Source organism: Schistocerca americana, chromosome 11, assembly GCF_021461395.2.
Source record: "Schistocerca americana isolate TAMUIC-IGC-003095 chromosome 11, iqSchAmer2.1, whole genome shotgun sequence".
Lineage (NCBI taxonomy): Eukaryota > Metazoa > Arthropoda > Insecta > Orthoptera > Acrididae > Schistocerca > Schistocerca americana.
In genome coordinates this window covers 180,021,609-180,046,023 of record NC_060129.1, presented here as the reverse complement: position 1 = coordinate 180,046,023, position 24,415 = coordinate 180,021,609, and the positions used below count along the sequence as shown (strand labels likewise).

General features: G+C 42.1%; 1 protein-coding gene across 1 annotated transcript in view; it reads right to left on the bottom strand.

Annotated features, from left to right (window-relative positions):
• LOC124553500 (activated Cdc42 kinase-like) overlaps positions 1-24,415 on the bottom strand; it is a 315,929-nt gene that overhangs the window by 148,241 nt on the left and 143,273 nt on the right. Inside the window, exons 8-9 of the mRNA XM_047127354.1 lie at positions 16,991-17,107; positions 1,175-1,287 (exon numbers count right to left, since the gene is read on the bottom strand). Of these exons, the coding sequence (XP_046983310.1) occupies positions 1,175-1,287; positions 16,991-17,107 (230 nt within the window). The remainder of the gene's footprint in view (positions 1-1,174; positions 1,288-16,990; positions 17,108-24,415) is intronic.

Genomic DNA, 24,415 nt, shown 5'->3' with positions numbered 1-24,415 from the left:
TCACATCAGAAACAGTGGACCTAGGGAGGTTTAGGAGTGTGGAAATCTCTCGTACAGACTTATGACACAAGTGACACCCAATCACCTGACCACGTTCCAAGTCCGTGAGTTCCGTGGAGCGACCCATTCTGCTCTCTCACGATGTCTAATGACTACTGAGGTCGCTGATATGGAGTACCTGGCAGTAGGTGGCAGCACAATGCAGCTAATATGAAAAACGTATGTTTTTGGGGGTGTCCGCATACTTTTGATCATATAGTGTACATGTTGTAATGTAATTAACTGTTGGAGATAAAGTTTATCTCATGCAAAAAGTAAGGTTCCCACAGTAAAGAGTTAAGATAACTTCATCATGTTGTCAAAAAATGTGTTTAATTTATTTAATTATGAATATTTTATTTTATGATAAATAATCGACTTGTTTAAGATGTTAAATGCTGTATATTTATATATATTTATTTGTGTGTATCTTTGGAGTTTATTAAGATCAGTAGACCAAAGAATCTAGACTGCAGGAATGTCTGCAACTTCCGGGCACATGTTGGCTTGCCCGCCACTTCTTTGTCTGTATTGAAGGGAGCTGGACATATTTATGTGACAAGTGCAGTATAATGCATTTAGAGTATCAAGGTTCATTGTGAAAATGGTGTAGTTACCAATAAAAAGTATGAATAAATATAATTTTTAGCTGGAAGTATTTCAGATCCGGTAGTGTTTATTTCAAACAGGAAGAAAACCCAGGCAATGCTTGTTGGAATGATTATTTTGCAGACAAAACTTCCGAGAACCCCTAGACAAACGAGATCTGGAGTGTGTAATCTTTGAGCAGCTGTTAATAAATAAGTCTTGCTGAAAGTGTGCTGGAACTACTCGTATTATACTCATTCAAAAACACATGGTGAGAGTGTGGTCTTACCACAAGATTCCACAATTGTTCAGTTATCAAGAAATGAGATAGGTAACAACCAGTACAGTGTGCGCAAGATTAGCAAGTACTGTGTTACATCCCCGACTGTGTGCTCCTGTCCGTTTAGACGCTGCCATAACTACAGTGGCGAGTGTGGCCACACCCAATTTAGAAAACAGTCGCCGTGGGACACGTCTCGCGGTGTGGCTGGCAACTGTCGTCTACACTGCCCCCCGCTGCCACACTGCACTGGCGGCGCCCACTCACCCCTTGTCGAGCACGGTGATGACGTCACCCACGCGGTACAGCAGCTGCTCCCTCTTGGCCTTTGCAGGCTCCTCGCAGCAGTCTTGGACGGCTTGCACCTGCTCCGGTTTGCACTGCAACAGCACAAAAGACAAAGTTACACTTACTACATTCAAACAAACTTTTCATGTACACTACTGTTCACAAAAAGTGAAACACTCAGGACCAGTGGTTAGCAACACGTCACGATAGGAGGATGTGTGGAACAGCAGAACCGTAATAAGTGATTTAAATGGCAGAGGAGGTAAGCACGTAGGACCGACAGTGCCGTCCTTTGTTTGGTCGGACAGGTCAGTGTTATGCAGTGCTCAGTCGGTGCGGAGCTGTCGTTGTTGTTGTGGTCTTCAGTCCTGAGACTCATTTGATGCAGTTCTCCATGCTACTCTATCCTGTGCAAGCTTCTTCATCTCCCAGTACTTACTGCAGCCTACATCCTTATGAATCTGCTTATTGTATTCACCTCTTGGTCTCCCTCTACAATTTTTACCCTCCACGCTGCCCTCCAGTACTAAATTCGTGATCCATTGATGCCTCAGAACATGTCCGACCACAAACTCCTCTTCTCCCCAATTCTATTCAATACCTCCTCATTAGTTACGTGATCCACCCAACTAATCTTCAGCATTCTTCTGTAGCACCACATTTCAAAAGCTTCTATTCTCTTCTGGTCTAAACTATTTATCGTCCACATTTCACTTCCATACATGGCCACACTCCACACAAATACTTTCAGAAACGACTTCCTGACATTTAAATCTATACTCGATATTAACAAATTTCTCTTCTTCAGAAACGCTTTCCTCGCCATTGCCAGTCTACATTTTATAAACTCTCTACTTCGACCATCATCAGTTATTTTGCTCCCCAAATAGCAAAACTCCTTTACTACTTTAAGTGTCTCATTTCCTAATCTAATTCCCTCAGTATCACCCGACTTAATTCGACTACACTCCATTATCCTCGTTTTGCTTTTGTTGATGTTCATCTTATACCCTCCTTTCAAGATACTGTCCATTCCGTTCAACTGCTCTTCTAAGTCCTTTGCTTTCTCTGACAGAATTACAATGTCATCGGTGAACCTCAAAGTTTTTATTTCTTCTCCACAGATTTTAATATCTACTTCGAATTTTTCTTTTGTTTCCTTTATTGCTTGCAAAATATACAGATTGAATAACATCAGGGAGAAGCTACAACCCTGTCTCACTCCCTTCCCAACCACTGCTTCCCTTTCGTGCTCCTCGACTCTTATAACTGCCATCTGGTTTCTGTACAAATTGTAAATAGCCTTTCGCTCCTTGTATTTTGCCCCTGCCACCTTCAGAATTTGAAAGAGAGTATTCCAGACAACATTGTCAAAAGCTTTCTCTATGTCTACAAATGCTAGAAATGTAGGTTTGCCTTTCCTTAATCTTTCTTCTAAGATAAGTCGTAGAGTCAGTATTGCCTCTGGTGTTCCAACATTTCTACGGAATCGAAACTGATCTTCTCCGAGGTCGGCTTCTATCAGTTTTTCCATTCGTCTGTAAAGAATTTGCATTAGTATTTTGCATCTGTGACTTATTAAACTGATAGTTCGGTAATTTTCACATCCGTCAACACCTGCTTTCTTTGGGATTGGAATTATTATATTCTTCTTGAAGTCGGAGGGTATTTCGCCTGTCTCATACATCTTGCTCACCAGATGGTAGAGTTCTGCCAGGACTGCCTCTCTCAAGGCTGTCAGTAGTTCTAACGGAATGTTGTCTACACCTGGGGCCTTGTTTTGACTTGGGTCTTTCAGTGTCAAACTCTTCACACAGTATCGTATCTCCCATTTCATCTTCATCTGCATCCTCTTCCATTTTCATAATATTGTCCTCAAGTACATCACCCTTGTATAGATCCTCTATATACTCCCTCCACCTTTCTGCTTTCCCTTCTTTGCTTAGAACTGGGTTTTCATCAAAGCTCTTGATATTCATACAAGTGGTTCTCCTTTCTCCTAAGCTCTCTTTAATTTTCCTGTAGGCAGTGTCTATCTTACCCCTAGTGAGATAAGCCTCTAGATCCTTACATTTGTCCTCTAGCCATCCCTGCTTAGCCATTTTGCACTTCCTCTCGATATCATTTTCGAGACGTTTTTATTCCTTTTTGCCTGCTTCATTTACTGCATTTTTATATTTTCTCCTTTCATCAATTAAATTCAATATCGCTTCTGTTACCCAAGGGTTTCTACTAGCCCTCGTCTTTTTACCTATTTGATCCTCTGTTGCCTTCACTATTTCACCCCTCAAAGCTACCCATTCTTCTTCTACTGTATATTTCCCTCATTCCTGCCAATTGTTCCCTTATGATCTCCCTGAAAGTCAGTACGACCTCTGGTTTAGTCAGTTTATCCAGGTCCCATCTCCTTAAATTCCCACCTATGAACAAAAATGTGTAACCGAGTACTACTACGCCCCACCAACATTGCAACATGTAATACCAGTATGCAAGTGCATTCAATTGGTTTCTGGGAGGCAGGTCTCTCATTCTGTGAAATTTGTGCTTGTACAGGGCACACTGGTTCAACAGTGAAGTGTACGTGGAACCAGAGGAGAGAAGAGGGCCATACACACTGACAGGGAATTGGACGATACAACGTGTCATGGCGCAAGATGACAGTCATCTTGCCCACTTTAGGATAGTGGATCAAACAGCTTCGTCTACAGTGTCGGCACGATGTCAGAGCACTGGACACGGTCGCACCGACTGTTCGACACCATCTTCTGCGAGATGGACTGGTGGCACATGTGCCATTGTGTCAGCTTCCGCTGACCGGAACCCTGCCAATGCCGCAGACTGCAATGTTTAGTTTTAGTTTAGTTATGTCATTTTCCGTAGATCATTTTCCCAATTATTTTATCGATATGATGTGGAACAAGTCAGATTATAAGATATACACTCGTCCTCATAAATTAAGGATAATTGCAGAATGTGGTGCCACACAACGTGGCACTACATAAAACTGGTGTTAATAGCATAGGCACATAGGGAACACACATGACACAGATCTGTAAGTCCACGGTATTGGTGATATGTTGAGAAAACTGTCCCGAAACACATGTGCTACCAAACGCCACTGTTTCCTGCGCATGTACCCCGACATCAGTATGGGATATGATCACCATGCACACGTACACAGGCCGCACAACGGGTTGGCGTACTCTGGATCAGGTGGTCGAGCAGCTGCTGGGGTATAGCCTCCCATTCTTGCACCAGTGCCTGTCGGAGCTCCTGAAGTGTCGTAGGGGTTTGAAGACGTGCAGCGATACGTCGACCGAGAGCATCCCAGACGTGCTCGATGGGGTTTAGGTCTGGAGAACAGGCAGGCCACTCCATTTGCCTGATATCTTCTGTTTCAAGGTACTCCTCCACGATGGCAGCTCGGTCGGGAGGAAGGTGGGACCCACTGCACCCGTGAAAAGGCGGACATACTGGTGCAAAATGACGTCCCGATACACCTGACCTGTTACAGTTCCTCTATGAAAGACATGCTGGGGTGTATGTGCACCAATCATAATCCCACCCCACACCATCAAACCACGACCTCCATACAGGTCCCTTTCAAGGGCATTAAGGGGTTGGTATCTTGTTCCTGGTTCACGATAGATGAAAACCCGGAGGGAATCACTGTTCAGACTATACCTAGACTAGTAGGTAAACATAACCTGGGACCACTGTTCCAATGACCATGTACTGTGTTCTTCACACCAGGCTTTACGGGCTCTGCTGTGACCAGGGGTCAGTGGAATGCACCTTGCAGGTCTCTAGGCGAGTAAACCGTGTCTGTTCAGTGGTCTGTAGACTGTGTGTCTGGAGACAACTGTTCCAATGGCTGCAGTAAAGTCCCGAGCGAGGCTACCTGCAGTACTCCGTGGCCGTCTGCAGGCACTGATGGTGAGATATCTGTCTTCTTGTGGTGTTGTACACTGTGGACGTCCCGTACTGTAGCGCCTGGACACGTTTCCTGCCTGCTGCAATCGTTGCCGTAATGTTGAGATCACACTTTGTGGCACACGGAGGGCCCGTGCTACGACCTGCTGTGTTTGACCAGCCTCCAGTCGCCCTAGTATCCTACCCCTCATAACGTCATCACTATGTGTTCTTTGAGCCATTTTCAACACACAGTCACCATTAGCACGTCTGAAAACGTCTGCAAACTTACTGGCTGCACTGTACTCTGACAGCACCAACACACCTCTGTGTATGTGGACTGCTGCCAGCGCCACCGTGCGACGACCGCAGGTCAGATGCACCGCACGGTCAGACCCCGAGGTGATTTAAACCCGCAAACCACCCACCAGAGCATTGTTTCACCATGTATCAGAATTATCCTTAGCCGGCCGGTGTGGCCGAGCGGTTCTAGACGCTTCAGTGTGGAACCGCGCGACCGCTACGGTCGCAAGTTCAAATCCTGCTTCGGGCATGGATATGTGTGATGTCCTTAGGTTAGTTAGTTTTATGTAGTTCTAAGTTCTAGGGGACTCATGACCTCAGATGTTGAGTCCCATAGTGCTCAGAGCCATTTGAACCATTTTTAGCATTTAATTTATGAGCATGAGTGTACATTTGGCTCCGTAAATCTGCTCTGTGACATTTTTGTGGTAATCATAGAAAATTCCTGAAACAGTGAGAATGGCTGTTTGGGCTTCACGTCCGGAGGCGCAAAAAAACTATTAAAAAAGTAGATGTCTGTTTTAACATTATAGCTCGCAGTTTGAAGTGCCGTTCCGCGCAAGCGAAAATCGGTTGTACACCCATGCTCTTAAATTAAGGATGATTGCAGAATGTGGTGCCACACAACGTGGCTCTACACAAAACTGTCGCTAATAGCAGAGGCACATAGGGAACACACACGACACACATCTGTAAGTCCACGGTACTGGTGATAACTTGAGAAAACCGTCCCGAAACACGTACTACAAAACGCCACTGTTTCCTGTGCATGTACCCCGACATCAGTATGGGATATGATCACCGTACACACATACACAGGCCGCACAACAGGTTGGCATACTCTGGATCAGGTGGTCGAGCAGCTGCTGGGGTATAGCCTCCCATTCTCGCACCAGTGCCTGTCGGAGCTCCTGAAGTGTCGTAGGGGTTTGAAGACGTGCAGCGATACGTCGACCGAGCATCCCAGACGTGCTCGATGGGGTTTAGGTCTGGAGAACAGGCAGGCCACTCCATTCACCTGATATCTTCTGTTTCGAGGTACTCCTCCACGATGGCAGCTCGGTGGGGCCGTGCGTTATCATCCGTCAGGAGGAAGGTGGGATCCATTGCACCCCTGAATAGACGGACATACTGGTGAAAAATGACTTCCTGATACACCTCAAATGTTACAGTTCCTGTGTCAAAGACATGGAGGGGTGTACGTGCACCAATCATAATACCACCCCACACCATCAAACCACGACCTCCATACAGGTCCCTTTCAAGGACATTAAGGGGTTGGTATCTCGTTCCTGGTTCACGCCAGATGAAAACCCGGCGAGAATCACTGTTCAGACTATACCTGGACTCGTCCGTGAACATAGCCTGGGACCACTGTTCCAATGGCCATGTACTTCGTTCTTGACACCAGGCTTTACGGGCTCTCCTGTGACCAGGGGTCAGTGGAACGCACCTTGCAGGTCTCCAGGCGAATAAACCGTGTCTGTTCAGTCGTCTGTAGACTGTGTGTCTGGAGACAACTGTTCCAGTGGCTGCGGTAAGGTCCCGAGCGAGGCTACCTGCAGTACTCCGTGGCCGTCTGCAGGCACTGATGGTGAGATATCTGTCTTCTTGTGGTGTTGTACACTGTGGACGTCCCGTACTGTAGCGCCTGGACACATTTCCTGTCTGCTGGAATCGCTGCCATAATCTTGAGATCACACTTTGTGGCACACGGAGGGGCCATGCTACGACCTGCTGTGTTTGACCAGCCTCCAGTCACCCTAGTATTCTACCCCTCATATCATCATCAATATTTTCAACACACAGTCACCATTAGCACGTCTGAAAATATCTGCACACTTACTTGCTGCACTGTACTCTGACACGCACCAACACACCTCTGTGTATGTGGACTGCTGCCAGCACCACCGTGTGATGACCGTAGGTCAAATTCACCGTTTGGTCATACCCAGAGGTGATTTGAACCCGCAAACCACCCACGAGAGCATTGTTTCACCATGTATCACCATTTTTCTTAATTTATGATTGTATATACACACATCAATAGTGCTAATATTAATATTACTGAAATTTTTAGTTCTACACATGCAACTACATTTAAAGGTACAATTTATTTTTTATTTATTTATTTATTTTTACCAATTCTGAAACAGAAACTTGTCCATGGAATAGAAGGAGTTGTCCAAAAGAAATGATTTTAAGCTACATTTAAAACTTGGTCTGCTACCTGCCAGATGCTTTATGTTGTTGGGCAAATGATCAAACATTTTTGTTGCTGAATAATGTACTCCTTTTTGAGGAACTGACAGCTTCAATAACGGATAGGAAGCATCATTTTTCCTTCTAGTGTTGTACGTATGAAGATTACTGTTCTTCGCGACTGAGATGCGATTATTTATAACGAATCTCATTAGCGAATATATGTACTCTGATGGTGCAGTTAAAACACCTAACTCCTTGAATAGATGCCTACATGACGTCCTTGGTTAAACACCACTAATTATTCTCACTGCTGTCTTTTGCGCAATCAGTACTTTATGTCTAAGTGGTGAGTTACACCAGAAAACTATTCCATAAGACACAACTGAGTGGAAATATGCAAAGTACATTAGGAGGCTGATCTGTTTATTACCAAGACTAGCGATTATACGAAGAGCGAAAGAAGCTGAACTTAATTGTTTGAGAAGCTCAGTAATACGCTTCTTCCAGTTCAAGTTGTCATCAATGTTAACACCAAAAATTTCAAGAAATCTACCGTGTTAACTGAGCCCTGTTCATATGCTACATTAATTGTCGGTATGACTCTGTTCGGTGTACAGAACTGGATATAGCGAGTATTTTCAATTTCAAAATCAAGGGGAAGTCCATTTTCTGAAAGACATCCTTTTTTGAAAGACATCCTTAACAATATCTTCAGCTGCTTTTTCTGGAATGGGATTTATTATAACACTCGTGTCATCTGCAAAAAGTACTAGTTCAGCTTTCTGAACGTTAAGTGGGAGGTCATTCACATGAATAATGAACAGCAGAGGACCTAAAATTGAACCCTGTGGGACTCCCTTTGTGATACCTCCCCATTCACTAGAATTTACCACCCTCCCAAAATTATTTGTGTTATTCAGCACAACTTTTTGCTTTCTGTTCATTAAGTATGATTCAAACCAGCTGTGTGTATAGCCTTCAATTCCATAAAGCCTGAGTTTTTCTAAGGGTGTGACATGATCCACACAGTCAAATGCCTTGGAAAGATCACAAAAAATTCCAACTGGCAATAATTTGTTATTTAGGGTTTGTACTATTTGATGGGTAAATGTGTAGATAGTATTCTCAGTCAAGTAATCCTTCTGGAATCTGAACTGTGACATGCTGAGTAAATTATTTTCACTTAAATGTGAGACTACTTTTGAATACATAACTTTTTCGAATATTTTAGAAAATGAAGTCAGCGATGAGATTGGTCTATAATTATTTAAGTCACTCTTGTCCCCTTTCTTATGAAGAGGCCTGACAATTGCGTATTTCAACCTGTCTGGAAAAATTCCCTGTGCCAACACCTGAATGCTGACTTTGACGTGCTGAGTGGCAAAATATAGTGTTTTTGAACAAGTCACACTTCAACTTGTCCTTCAGTGATGGCCAAATATCTATCCGACACCACCGTGCTGAAAACAGTGAGGCAGACAGTAATTTTGAGCAGCACAGCAAAGAAACACCAAGTGCAGTAATTTGGCGTGCATCTGTCTGTAACACACAATCTCGCACGCTACGTCTTGACAGCAATCTGAACAGCTACCGCTAGATTGGGGGGATTTTACAGCTTGTGCCACTGCCCCTCCTGTAGGTCATTCCACATGCAATATTTCAGCAGGACAATGCCTGGTCGCACATGCAAAGGAATGCACAAACCTTTTTGGAAGGACAGCAGGTACCAGTGCATCCCTGGCCCGCCCACTTGCCTGACATGTCGCACATTGTACACGTCTGGCATACGGTCTACATCTCATCTACACCTACGTGATTACTCTGCTATTCACAATAAAGTTCAATGAACCACCTTCAAGCTGTCTCTCTACCATTCCACTCTCTAATGGCACGCAGGAAAAACGAGCACTTAAATTTTTACGTGTGAGCCCTGATTTCTCTTATTTTATCGTGATGACCATTTCTCCCTACGTAGGTGGGTGCCAACAGAAGGTTTTCGCAATCCAAGGAGAAAACTGGTGATTGAAATTTCAAGAGAATATCCCGTCGCAACAAAAAACGCCTTTGTTTTAATGATTGCCACTCCAATTCAGATATCATGTCTGTGACACTATAACCCCTATTTCACGATAATACAAAACAAGCTGCCCTTCTTTGTACTTTTTTGATGTCATCCGTCAGTCCCACCTGATGCGGATCCCACACCGCACAGCTATACTCCAGAACAAGCGTGGTGTAAGCAGTCTCTTTAGTGATGTGTTGCACCTTCTAGGTGTTCTGCCAATGAATATTATTTATGTGATCTTTCCAATTGAGGTTATTTGTAATTGTAATCCCTAAGTATTTACTTGAATTTATAGTCTTCAGATTTGTGTGACTTATTGCGTAATCGAAATTTGGCTGCAGAATGAGATTTTCACTCTGCAGCGGAGTGTGCGCTGATATGAAACTTCCTGGCGGATTAAAACTGTGTGCCCGACAGAGACTCGAACTCTGGACCTTTGCCTTTCGCGAGCAAGTGCTCTCCCATCTGAGCTACCGAAGCACGACTCACGCCCGGTCCTCACAGCTTTACTTCTGCCATTATCTCGTCTCCTACCTTCCAAACTATACAGAAGCTCTCCTCTCGCAGGACGAGATACTGGCAGAAGTAAAGCTGTGAGGACCGGGCATGAGTTGTGCTTCGGTAGCTCAGATGGTAGATCACTTGCCCGTGAAAGGCAAAGGTCCCGAGTTCGAGTCTCGGTCGGGCACACAGTTTTAATCTGCCAGGAAGTTTGAAATTTGGCTGATTTCTTTTAGTACTCATGTGAGTAACTTCACACTTTTCCTTATTCAGGATCATTGCCACGTTTCACACCATACAGATATCTTATCCAAATCATTTTGCAATTCGTTTTGATCATCTGATGACTTTACAAGACGGTAAATGACAGCATCACCTGCAAACAATCTACGACGGCTACTCAGATTGTCTCCTATGTCGTTAATATAGATCAGAAACAATAGAGGGCCTATAACACTTTCTTGGGGAACGCTGGATATTACTTCTGTTTTACTCGATGTCTTTCCGTATATTACTATGAACATGACATTTCTGACATGAAATCACAAATCCAGTCACACAACTGAGGCGATACTCCGTAGGCACACTGTTTGGTTAGAAAATGTTTGTGAGGAACGCTGTTGAATGCCTTCTGGAAATCTAAAAATATGGAATCAATTTGACATCCCCTGTCGATAGCACTTATTACTTCACGAATATAAAGAGCTAGTTATGTTTTACAAGACTGATATTTTCTGAAACTGTGCTGACTACGTGTCAATAAATGTGTCGCTCAGCAACTTGTTCATTCGAGTCCTCCTGTAGCGACAGTTGCTGCTTTGTGGACATATCTACCAACTGTGTGGCAGAGAATTCCCCACCAGCATATTCGGGAACTCTTTGGTTTCGTGCCATGCTGTATAGCAGCCCTGATTGCAGCACGCAGTTGTGCTGCTCTGTACCGAATTTCCAGTCACAGTGCACGTAAAGATTTGTAAATTTAATCATTTTTGTTCAGTCGTGTCGCTAATCGGTGGATTAAATTTCATTGCGATTGCATCTCTCAGTCTCGGTGTTTCATTTCTCCATACAGTACTGCATCTTCACAATAACTGTTACCGGCACACTCTAGTGCAGCGGTTGTCAAACATTTTTGCTCACGAGCCGATACTGGCATTAAGAGGAAGTACCTTGGGTTGCATATGCATGAATCTTATTATTTATCGGTAACCTGTGTAAATGGGTGTGTTATGAGTCTCCAATAGACTGGCTAACCAAACAACATTTGCTGAAGTAGTTGATTGTTAAAAGTTGGCAACATTCGCAACACTTCTTATCAACTGTTCTCAGATTGCTGCCACCCAGAGTGATCCCACAGTTGTGACACACTTATTGCCTGACAAACTGTTGTTATGTTATCTGAGTGAAAAGTTGGTTTTCAGAAAGGCTTTTCAACAGAAAATGCTATATCCGCTTTCACTGATCAAATATTAAATGCTCTGAATAACCGGACATCACTCATTGGTATTTTTTGTGATCTCTCAAAGGCCTTTGATTGTGTAAATCAGGGATTCCCAAAGTGGTCGATATCAACCCCTTGGGGTCAATGTCGGTTTCCTAGGGGTCGACATAAACGAAAACTGATTTTGGGGGTCGACGAGGTCTAAAAATCGACCCCTATTAAATTAACACAAGTTCTTATTTAAAACTTTCAAGATAGGTAGGTACTGTATTGTTTATGTTGTGTTACGTGTACGAAGAATAATTAATATTTTTGTAGGAAATAGCATTGTTGTAGTAATGTAAAGTTTCAAGTTTGTACAAGATGAAAAACTCGGCAAGTTTGTGTGGACAAGTTTGTGCAAGATAATGAGTTCGAGCGTACGTCTTTCAGGAGCGTTTTGACTTGCTCTCTATTTGACACTATTTGGGGGTCTGAGGTAACAGTTCATTTTGGAAAAGGGGTCACTTGTCCAAAATAGTTTGGGGATCCCTGGTGTAAATCATGGAATTCTTTCAGATAAGCTAAATCATTACGGTTTGAGTGGGGCAGTGCACAAATGGTTTAATTCATACTTAACTGGAAGAATGCAGAAAGTTGAAATAAGTGGTTCATGTAATGTTAAAACAACAGCTGATTCCCCAAACTGGGGGGGGGCTACCAAGTACGGGGTCCCACAGGGTTCGGTCTTAGGTCCTTTACTGTTCTTGATATACATTAATGACTTACCATTCCACATTGATGAAGATGCAAAGTTAGTTCTTTTTGCTGATGATACAAGTATAGTAATAACATCCAAAAACCAAGAACTAAGTGATGTAATTGTAAATGATGTTTTTCACAAAATTATTAAGTGGTTCTCAGCAAACGGACTCTTTATATTTTGATAAAACACAGTATATACAGTTCCGTACAGTAAATGGCACAACTCCAGTAATAAATATAGACTTTGAACAGAAGTCTGTAACTAAGGCAGAATCTTCAAAATTTTTAGGTGTGTCCATTGATGAGAGATTAAACTGGAAGCAACACATCGATGGTCTGCTGAAACGTCCGAGTTCAGCTATGTATGCTATTAGGGTTATTGTAAATTTTGGTGATAAGAATCTCAGTAAATTAGCTTACTATGCCTACTTTCATTCACTGCTTTCGTACGGCATCATATTCTGGGGTAATTCATCATTGAGTAGAAAAAGTATTCATTGCTCACAAACGTGTAATCAGAATAATTGCTGGAGCCCACCCACGGTCATCCTGCAGACATCTATTTAAGGATCTAGGGATCCTCATAGTAACCTCACAGTGTATATATTCACTTACGAAATTTGTTGTTAATAATCCAACCCAGTTCAAAAGTAATAGCAGTGTGCATAGCTATAACACCAGGAGGAAGGATGATCTTCACTATGCAGGGTTAAATCTGACTTTGGCACAGAAAGGGGTGAATTATGCTGCCACAAAAGTCTTTGGTCACCTACCAAACAGCATCAAAAGCCCGACAGATAGCCAACTAACATTTAAAAATAAATTAAAAGAATTTCTAGATGACAACTCCTTCTACTCATTGGCTGAATTTTTAGATATAAATTAAGGGAAAAAAAACTTAAACCTTAGTGTCATGCAATATTATGTGTAACGTAATATCTTGTACAGACATCTTTTATTAACCTGACACATTCCACATCATTACGAAGTGTCGTATTCATGATCTATGGAACAAGTATTAATCTAATCTAATCTAATTAATAACAGAAATTCTACTTAAATTTAAAGGCATTAAGCAACATGGGACATGATCACAAAGATTGAATAAACATTTTGAATAAAATTTTTCTTCTACCCATTGTGTTGTGTTCCAAAAGCCCTAATCTAATTTCATATTCCTTGTACCACATTTGAAGATAACTGTCTCTATCATGTGCCTAAACAAATCCATGTTATTTTGATCTGATATGTATACAATAGCAACTGATTGGTACATGGCATGTGCATCCACGAGTTGTCAGCACTGAAACACAAACAAGAAAGTATTCCCCCCTTTGACATCCTATAACCCGGAAATGGTCACAGCCAACTTAACTTAGCTCATGGCCAAATTCACCAATGTCAATTAAAACCAAGCACATCCTAAAATATCAAACAATGGAATAGTAACAATTTTATGAATAGTCTGTTTCTCCTCATATAGTGGGTAATATCTTGAGTCATAGAGAGGCGCAACAAGAAGAGTGCTAAAGAAATAAGCATTCAGCCAACAGGTCTTTGTCTCTGGCTTCAAAAATTTCATGCTCACTGAACAAACATGCAGTATTTGTAACAGAATCTCAGCAAACTCCAAAACCTAATGAGTACACGCATGAAATTACGTCAGTGTGATCAAACTGGATCAGCCGTTCACGACAGCACCTGTTATGTTCGCTAATGTTTCGCTCAAAATAATTCTAGAAATCGACAGCAGAAGGAGGCACGAGCCAGGGGTCAAGTAATGAGACATCCATATACTGTTCTCATTCGCAGTGAGTTCAGTTCTCGAGCGAAAGATGCCTCACGTGTCGATAAAATTGTGGTCCGACCTATACTCGGGCATAGAGTAGTACGGCAAGTTGGGAGTCACTAAGTGCTCTCATTATGAAACACTGGATGAATATAATATGGGTAATTTTTGCTCCATTTTAAGGAAAAGTAAGTTTTTCACACATCTCAACGTTTACGATGTCATATCTCTCGAACTGTGTGTCGTAGAAAGATATAATGTTGCTGGTAAATTAGGTGGCATATGTGGATACTGTCTAGAAAATGTGTTGCAAATAGATTTAGTACCGTATATACTCGAATAATCCGCGCACGTTTTTTCCCAAATTTTAGGACGAACAATGGGGGTGCGCGGATTATTCAAAACATTGTTGGTACTGCTCCACCTCCAACAATACATCCCATGATACTATTGCATTGTTGCAGCCTCAGTCTGTGACGCATCAGTAGCACATTAGGAGTGAAGTATTAACGTCTTCAAACTTGTTAATTATGGCTAGAAGTTCTCGTTATCGCTCGTAAACTGCTGAAGAAGCCGAGAATATTGGAAACCGTGCAGCAGAGAGAAAGTATGACGTGAGTGAGAGTTGTACTCGCGACTGGCGAAAAAATAAAACGCAGCTTCAAGAAACTAATAGTAATTGCCGGGCATTTCGCGGCCAAAAAGCGAAGCACCCAGACCTCGAGAAAAGGCCCTACTATTATGTAGATGAGAAGCAACAATACGGATGCGCGGTGACGAGTGAAATGTACCAACTTAAAGCATTGTCTTTAGCCAAAGAACTAGGCACTACCAGTTTCAAAGGTAGCCAGTGTTGGCTATCGAAATTTTTCAACCGAAATGGTTTAGGATTCCGGAGGAAAACTACTATCGCTCAGTGGCTTCCAGCCAATTACGAGGAAAAAATAGTGAATTATATTATCGCAAATTGGTAATACGGATCAAACGCCAGTCTATTTTGAGATGGCACTCAAAAACACAGTGAACAGGAAAGGAGAATCCAGCATCACGATATGAACTGGTGGCAGTGAGAAACAAAGATGTACAGTGATGTTCTGTGTAACTGGCGAGGGACGAAAGCTACCACCTTATGTGATATTTAAAAGGAAAACTATTCCGAAAATATCAGTAAAAGGCATACCGGTGTTAGTGAGAGCGAATCTGAAAGGGTGGATGGACAACGAACTTATAATTGACTGGGTGACACACATTTGGCAACGTCGTCCTGGTGCGTTACTGAATTTACGCAACATGTCGGTCCTGGACAGCTTCCGCGGACATACAACTAAGAAAATGCGAGACAAATTACAAAAAGGGAAAACTGACTTTGTCATTATCCCTGGAGGCGTAACATCCATCCTACAACCACTAGATGTGTATATAAATCGGCCATTCGAAGCTGCACTTAAACAGCGATATACGCAATGGGTGGCTGATGAAAACTGTAAGTTCACACCCAGTGGAAAAATCAAACAGCCGGATTTGTCCCAGATTTGTGAATGGGTGAAAAGTGCACGAGACTCCATTCCACAACCACCAGTGGAAAAATCGTTCACAAAATGTGGAATCACAAATTCACTGGACGGAACAGAGGATGACGCTCTACGGGAAGACGGTGAAGACAACAATGATTCTCCCGCTAGTGTTGACGATGAACGTGATGAATATAGTGGTAAGAGAGGAAACATACCAGTATTGACTAAAATATTTTATTGCACATACCATATTAACAAATTCTTAAACAAGTTAATTCACATTTCTTTTTTGCTTACGCATAGAGTCCCGGCTGGCGCTGATAATGTTCCCCGGCTGCCCGCCCGTGTAATGGGCCAGCCGGCCAGCTACACACCACTGAATTGGTTGCGTAATGATGTATCAACCTGTACAGCAGCGTTGCTTCAAAGCAGTAGTTATTATACATACTTTTGAACACATCATAAGGCTGGAACAATTTCTTTTTGTAAATAAAAAAATTAAAGCAAAAAATAATTTTTTTCCCCCTCTTCCTCAAAATTGGGGTGTGCGGATTATTTGAGGGTGCAGATTATTCGAGTATATACAGTAGTAAAGAAGTAATAAATCAAAATATCACGTCCAATGCCAAATTTTTACAGTGCAAACAGTAAAAATGTGCTAAGTGATAAACTTTTATCCTTTCATCATTCTGTATGAGGTGTCGGCAAGAAAAAGTTTCGTAAAGGTTTGAAATTATGTGCAAAGCTTGTCGGAAGTCGCTAAGGGCTGTTATTCTGAAATACCGGACGAATAATGTCCGAGTATATGCGCACCATACATACTCTGCTTCATGACAAACACACAATTTCTACCTGTAATACTAGTCTTAATGTGTTAAACTTTTAGCATACGATTATACCACTTAACGAGTAGAATATGACGGCATTTTAAACTTTTAAATGTTGTCAATAACTACACAAAATATTGAAAATCAAAATTTTGTTGCCTGTGGAGGCTGTTAGATACGCATCCTGGCAGTGGTACTGGGTTCTGGGATAGTTGCTTAGTAATAGAGATGTGTTACGCAACAGCAGAATGCAACTCTTTCCTCCGTCAGCTCCAGCAGCCAGTGCAAGGCATTCTGAGGTCGGAGATTTCATCCGGACATTACCGCAGAAGCTCGAACACATCACGTGTCCAGTGAGCTCACCATTTGAAGAGACCCATATTATACTGGTCCCCTCCCGCTTCATATTGAAAAACTGCTGGCAACAGCAGGATCGACAGCTACTCATAATAAATTCCACACAATTTCTGAGAAGTCAATAAAGCTTCTGTCACCTCGGGCAGCAGCTCCATGAGGTCGGCGAACCTGGGCCGCTTGCCGGGGTCGTGCTGCCAGCACTTGAGCATCACGTTGAAGTACTCCTTCGGGCAGCAGTCCGGCTGTTCGAGGCGCTTCAAAAACGAAAAAACACAGTTACTCTGACTTCCCCATTATCTGAGGCACAATCTCGTATACAATTACGAGACCCAAAAAGATGTCAGATTGCACACAATCATATTTTAATCGACACTGGTCTGGACGAGGTGAGAAGGGCTTTACTCGTAAAGCCGTTTTATCACAATGACAGCAATAACGCTGCTGCTCTTCGAGGGTACAGACACATTAAAGGAATACGGAGAGATCCTCTTTCTGCAACAGGGTCGAAGAACACGATGTGGAAATTCGAATTAACTGGCGATTTGGGAAATGCTCCTGGGAAAGGACGACAGCCGATTGAGCCAAAAATTGTTGAGGAAGTTACTGTTGCCACAGCTGACATTGCTGGATGCAGTGTACAATCTTCCAGCAATGCACAAGCTGTGTCACGAGCACTGAACATTTCGTATCACTGTTTGAAAAGTGCTGCGAACCACTGTGAAACTGTATTTGTATTGCAGTTCTAGGATGTCACGGATGCAGACAGTCGTCACATTGAACAATATTTGTAATCTGGAATGTGAAGATCGTAAGCAATTAACAAATGTTACCCTCTCATGTGGAAATTAAAATCTGTGAATAGTTTATTCCTTATTTCTCTTCTGCATATACAAAGTTTCATTGCCCTACATCACTCATCTTTCATGTGAGCCCTCTGAAGTATAATATAATACTATATAATGTATAATTATAACCATATTCTATTTCAGTACAGAAACTTTGTACTTCCAGGCATATTTATGCCAGTAATACTATTTTTAACATATCAGTTTCTATCTGAATATAATTGATTCATGCTCTTCAATGTTCAAGTTAACCACTGTCCTAAATTATTTAAATACATTATACGAGGGTAATCCCAAAAGTAAGGTCGTCTATTTTTTTATAAGTACAGAACTCTGTGTGACAGTTGGTCACACTGTTATGAAGAGTGCTTCACGCGCTGTGTGTAAACATACACACGCTGTGCTGAGGTGCTCAGTCTTGGATTAGCAGCCATTCTGAATGGAGCTCCCGTTGGATGTTAGCGCCAAGTGCGAATTGTGCGCAGTTACTCTGTTTTCGAACGCAAAGGGCACTGCGGTGATTGAAATCCATCACCAATTGACAGAAGCATGTGGTGTGTCGTGCATGGATGTCAAAAATGTTCGTAAATGGTGTAGAGAGTTTGCAGCTGGTCCGACTGAAATTCACAACGAACAAAGGAGAGGGAGACCGTCAATTTCTAATGAGACAGTGTTGAAGGTTGAGCAAAACATTAATTAATGCTGACAGGTATTGTGAGACTCAGAAAAAACTCAAACGGTCAATTCAGAACCGGAGAAGAGGAATGTTGAGCAAGGGCATACACATTCTCCATGACAATGCTCGCCCACACATCACTCGGCAACCTGTTGCTCTCCTGCAACAGTTTCAGTGGAACATAATCACCCACCCACCCTACAGTCCTGACTTGGCACCCAGTGACTATCAGCCGTTCCCTAGGTTAAAAGAACATTTGGCCGAAAAGCGATTCAGCTCAGATGACGAGGTGAAAGAAGAGGTTCGTAACTTTCTGAACAGCATGGCATCGAGCTGGTATGACGTGGGCATACAAAAACTGCCACAGTGCCTACAAAAATGCAATGACAGAAATAGTGATTATGTCGAAAAATAGCTAAATGTTCAAGCTGTAAACTGATGTAAACCATTGTAGAAATAAACAGGTTTATGTACTAATAAAAAAATATAGGAGACCTTACTTTTGGGATTACCCTTGTACGTAATTGGCAGATGAATGTACTCCACTTGTGATTATGCTTTTGGACATTTAATTATCCTCAGAAAATATTTGCTTTTTTTCAAGATCTGTCACTGTCCCTCCACTAACACCACTAATGCCATGACATGCTAGCCATTACTGAAGTATACACACTGTTAGGGGATATGTAGTTGTCAACTGAATTGACTGGCACTGCATTTGTTCATGTTCATGTTTATGATTCACAAATTCTGAAATCGCTTTATTTTTATTTTCTCTCATAGATCTGATCTGTAAACCCAAAACAGGTTACCCGTACAAATAAAACAAAATGAGAGTGAGACAGTGAGTTTGATCATTTATTAAAAAGAATTTTGTACAATGAGCAACATACACATTTTAGTAGTTGCATAAATAGACAACGTGAGATAACAGAGGGATGCATATATGAATCCATACATATACAAGCACCTTGTGCATTTTCAACTTCTCACGGTGTAATTAAATTTTGGGCATGCAGCCGCGAAAATAAAATTTCCGCCACTGATATTTCGGATGCGTATCATCTGACCGTCCTCAGAGGGAGTTACAAGACTGATGACAAGACGCCAAGCGCGGCCTTATATGCTACCGAAGGAAGTCTTAAGAAGTTTAAAAGTATGAGGTGCAGTACCACCGAGATTTTATGGTCTTCCTTAAGTTCAAAAGATGGGTAAGGATGAGCATCTAGAGAACTTGTTTATGAAACCTATAACGAGCGCTATTGGTTCACCGACACATTTTTCTGCCAAATATTTAGCTTCCTTATTAAAACCATTGGTAGGAAAATGTAGCCACCATATTCGTAATGCTATGGATTTTATTCAGAGACTTAGCAATGTCAGGCTAAATAGTACAGATGTGCTTGTTAGTTTTGACATGGTATCATTATACACCAATTTACCTTTAATGGACTCTTTATCTCTTATCGGCCAACATTTAGATAAGAACATTACGGCCTTATTTGAACATGTGCTTTTATCATCTTATTTTCAGTTTAATGGTGAATTTTATGAGCGGATTGATGGCGTTGCTATGGGAAGTCCCCTATCCCCTCTGGTAGCTAATTTATTCGTGAAAGACTTCGAGGACAAGGCACTGGACTCAGCAAGTTTTAAACCAACCATCTGCTGGAGGTACGTGGACGACACATTTGTGGTATGGCCGCACGGGATGGATGAGTTACATCAATTTCTCGATCATTTGAATTCCATCCATGCTAGCATCAAATTTGCTATGGTAATAGAAAAAGACAGCTGCCTCCCCGTTTTGGATATTGTCGTTCACCATAAAGTTGACGGCACATTAGGTCATGCTGTATATCGGGAACCGACACACACATATCTCTATCCTCATGCCAGTAGCTGCCATCACCCTTCACTGACCATAGGTGTCCTTAAGACCTCAGTGCATAGGGTGCACTGTATATCCGATAAAGATAATTTGCAAGAGGAGCTCACAAACCTCAAGAGCATTTTTAAATAGAATGGATTTTCTCTGCAACAAATTCTTAGAGCATTTGATGCAAAAACCTGGAATGCAGGTGTGTGATGGGGAAGAAGATAGTAATTCCTTCGGACCTAGTGCATTTTTGCCCTGTGTGGGTGCTCTTTCCTCGAAGATAGGCCGTATTCTTGAGAAATACTGTATTAAGGTGATCTTCCAGTCCCCCACAAAGATTGCAGCTTTACTCGGCTCTGTGAAGGCCAATTTACAGCTTTGTAAAGCGGGTGTGCATCAGATTCCTTCTGGAAATTGTGAGAAGTCATACATAGGTCAAACTACATGGACCGTTCGTGAGAGATGTGTGGAGCATTGAAGATACACATGATTATTACAGCCAGACAACTCAGCTGTGGCCGAACATTGTATTGACACAGGGCATTCCATGAATTACAGTGATGCGAAGATTTTAATATCCACCTCTTCTTTTTGGGAATCTGTCTTCAAGGAAGCTATAGAAATTAGATTAGCTAACAGTTTAATAAATAGAGGTAATGGTTTTAATTTGGACAAAACATGGAATCCAGCTCTCTGAGTAATTAAACTGCAGAGAAGTAGTCACGGTGTCACCGCCGCCAATCGTACTTCGATAAGCGAATCAAATGTCTGTATTCCTTCGCCAAAGGCGGCGCACGTGTAAGCGTATTTCCTTGCTGCCAACCAGCATCTGATCCGCACGTGCAGTACCGCTGCAGTGGAGCATATAATGCCACGCTTGGCATCTTGTCGTCAGTCTTCTGACTCACCCTGAGAATGGCTGGCCGAAATATCAGTGGCGGAAATTTTATTTGCATGGCTGCATGCTTGAAATTTGATGGATACAAGCACGAAATAGCACAGGTACTCTCAGGGATTTGACTTGCAGAAGCCTAAAGGTAGTACGTAGTGACGACATTCACCCTGATGGCGACAGTGAGTTGTCATTACATTCTCCAGGAGACACCAAATGCTTTTGACAACAATTCTGGTCGGTGACCCTTCAGCTGCCACACTCGACTCCTGAAGGTTGGTTGCAGTTGGGTACAAAGGTTGTCACAGATCACTCAATGGTGTTCTTAATGCGCTCAGTAGGGTTGACATCGCGTGACGTGTCGGGATCACAGAAACACCGAAACGTCTGGAGTAATCCTCAGACCATTCTGACACATGTTTAGGGTTTTGTGCCTCAATCAGTAAAAACCCTATAGGATTGCTTTGTTGTCCATCTGTCTGTCTGTTCAACTGTTAAAAAACCCTTTTCTCTCAGCAACGGGTATACGTATCAAGTTGAAATTTATGTCACATACTGAGATCTACAGTCCCCAGGCGGTTTAAAAATTTGAAGCTTCTAAGTCAATGGAATCAAAAGATACAGCCATTTATGTCACATTTTTTAATACTCACAAGCACACTCATCAAAACCTATAGAGTACTTCCCACTGGCCTAGAATCTTGACATTTGGAAAAAAAGAAGATTTAACAGTACAACTAAAGGAAAAAATCTGATAACTGTAAATTCATAATCACAAGGATTCTTTGTGTCATTCCTTGTCCAACTATGTCTGTCCATCTGTCTGCCACTTTTTCTTAGGAATAGGAAGAGATAGCAATTTGAAATTTTTGTTACATACTAAGGCCTACAGACTCTTGCAGCGCAAAAAAATTGAAGCTTTTAAGACAATGCAATCAAAAGATACGGCCATTCATGTTACATATTTTGATGCTTGCAAACTCACTCATCAAAACATATAGGGTACTTGCCATTGACATACAATGATGAAATTTGGCACAATGTAAGTTTCACAGTACAGGTACATGGAAAAAATCCAAAAATAATTAATTTGTAATTATATCACACAAAAAAATATTTCTTTACTCATTTGTTATCTGACATCGAACTTTAAATTGAAACTTCAGTAGTTCTGTTTTCATGCTGACTGGGTTGCAATGGTAAAAGTCAGTCACCACTCCTGGATTTCTGATGATGAATAAACTCCAAAACGGACCATATGAGCAACAAAGTCATTCCTTACCTGATGTTCACTTTTTCCATTGCCGCGCAGTCAGCCTGAATGCAGAACTTGTGATTGTTATAATAATAATGGTCACCTGCCTCCTGCATGTCTTTGTCACATTTATATTATTGAAATTAATATACAGGGTGGTCCACTGATAATGACTGGGCCAAAAATCTCATGAAATAAGCATCAAACGAAAAAACTACACGGAACGAAACTCGTCTAGCTTGAAGGGGGAAACCAGATGGCGCTGTGGTTGGCCAGCTAGGTGGCGCTGCCATAGTTCAAACGGATATCAACTGCGTTTTTTTAAATAGGAACCCCCATTTTTTATTACATATTCACGCAGTACCTAAACAAATATGAATGTTATAGTTGGAACACTTTTTTCGCTTTGTGATAGATGGCGCTGTAATAGGCACAAACGTATAAGTACGTGGTATCACATAACATTCCGCCAGTGCGGACGGTATTTGCTTTGTGATACGTGTTAAAATGGACCGTTTACCAACTGCGGAAAAGGTCGATATCTTGTTGATGTATGGCTATTGTGATCAAAATACTCAACGGGCGTGTGCTATGTATGCTGCTCGGTATCCTGGACGACATCATCCAAGTGACTGGACCGTTCGCCGGATAGTAATGTTATTTAAGGAAACAGGAAGTGTTCAGCCAGATGTGAAACGTCAACCACGACCTGCAACAACTGATGATACCCAAGTAGGTGTTTTAGCTGCTGTCGTGGCTAATAGGCACATCAGTAGCAGACAAATTGCGCGAGAATCGGGAATCTCAAAAACGTCGGTGTTGAGAATGCTACGTCAACATCGATTGCACCCGTACCATATTTCTATGCACCAGGAATTGCATGGTGATGACTTTGAATGTCATGTACAGTTCTGCCACTGGGCACAAGAGAAATTACGGGAGAATGACAGATTTTTTGCACGCGTTCTATTTAGCGATGAAGCGTCATTCACCAACAGCGGTAACGTAAACCGGCACAATATGCACTATTGGGCAACGGAAAATCCACGATGGCTGCGACAAATGGAACATCAGCGACCTTGGCGGGTTAATGTATGGCGCGGCATTATGGGAGGAAGGATAATTGGCCACCAATGTATGCTGATTTCCTACGTAATGTTCTACCGATGTTACTACAAGATGTTTCACTGTATGACATAATGGCGATGTACTCCCGACATGATGTATGTCCGGCACATAGCTTGCGTGCGGATGCAGCGGTATTGAATAGCATATTTCATGACAGCAGGTGGATTGGTCGTCGAAGCACCTTACCGTTGCCCGCACGTTCACCGGATCTGACATCCCCGGATTTCTTTCTGTGGGGAAAGTTGAAGGATATTTGCTATTGTGATCCACCGACAATGCCTGACAACACGCGTCAGCGCATTGTCAATGCATGTGCGAACATTACAGGAAGCGAACTACTCGCTGTTGAGAGGAATGTCGTTACACGTATTGCCAAATGCATTGAGGTTGACGGACATCATTTTGGGCATTTATTGCATTAATGTGGTATTTACAGGTAATCACGCTGTAACAGCATGTGTTCTAAGGAATAATAAGTTCACAAAGGTACATGTGTCACATTGGAACAACCGAAATAAAATGTTCAAACATACCTACATTCTGCATTTTAATTTAAAAAACCTACCAGTTACAAACCGTTCGTCTAAAATTGTGAACTATATGTTTGTGACTATTGCAGCGCCATCTATCACAAAGCAAAAAAAATGGTTGAAGTAAAACATTCATATTTCTTTACATAGTACACGAATATGTAATAAAAAAATGGGGGTTCCTATTTAGAAAAACGCAGTTGATATCCGTTTGACCTATGGCAGCGCCATCTAGTGGGCCAACCATAGCGCCATCTGGTTTCCCCCTTCAAGCTAGACAAGTTTCGTCTTTGTAGTTTTTCTTTTTTTTTTACGCTTATTTCATGAGATATATGGCTCGGTCGCGGTCAATAGACC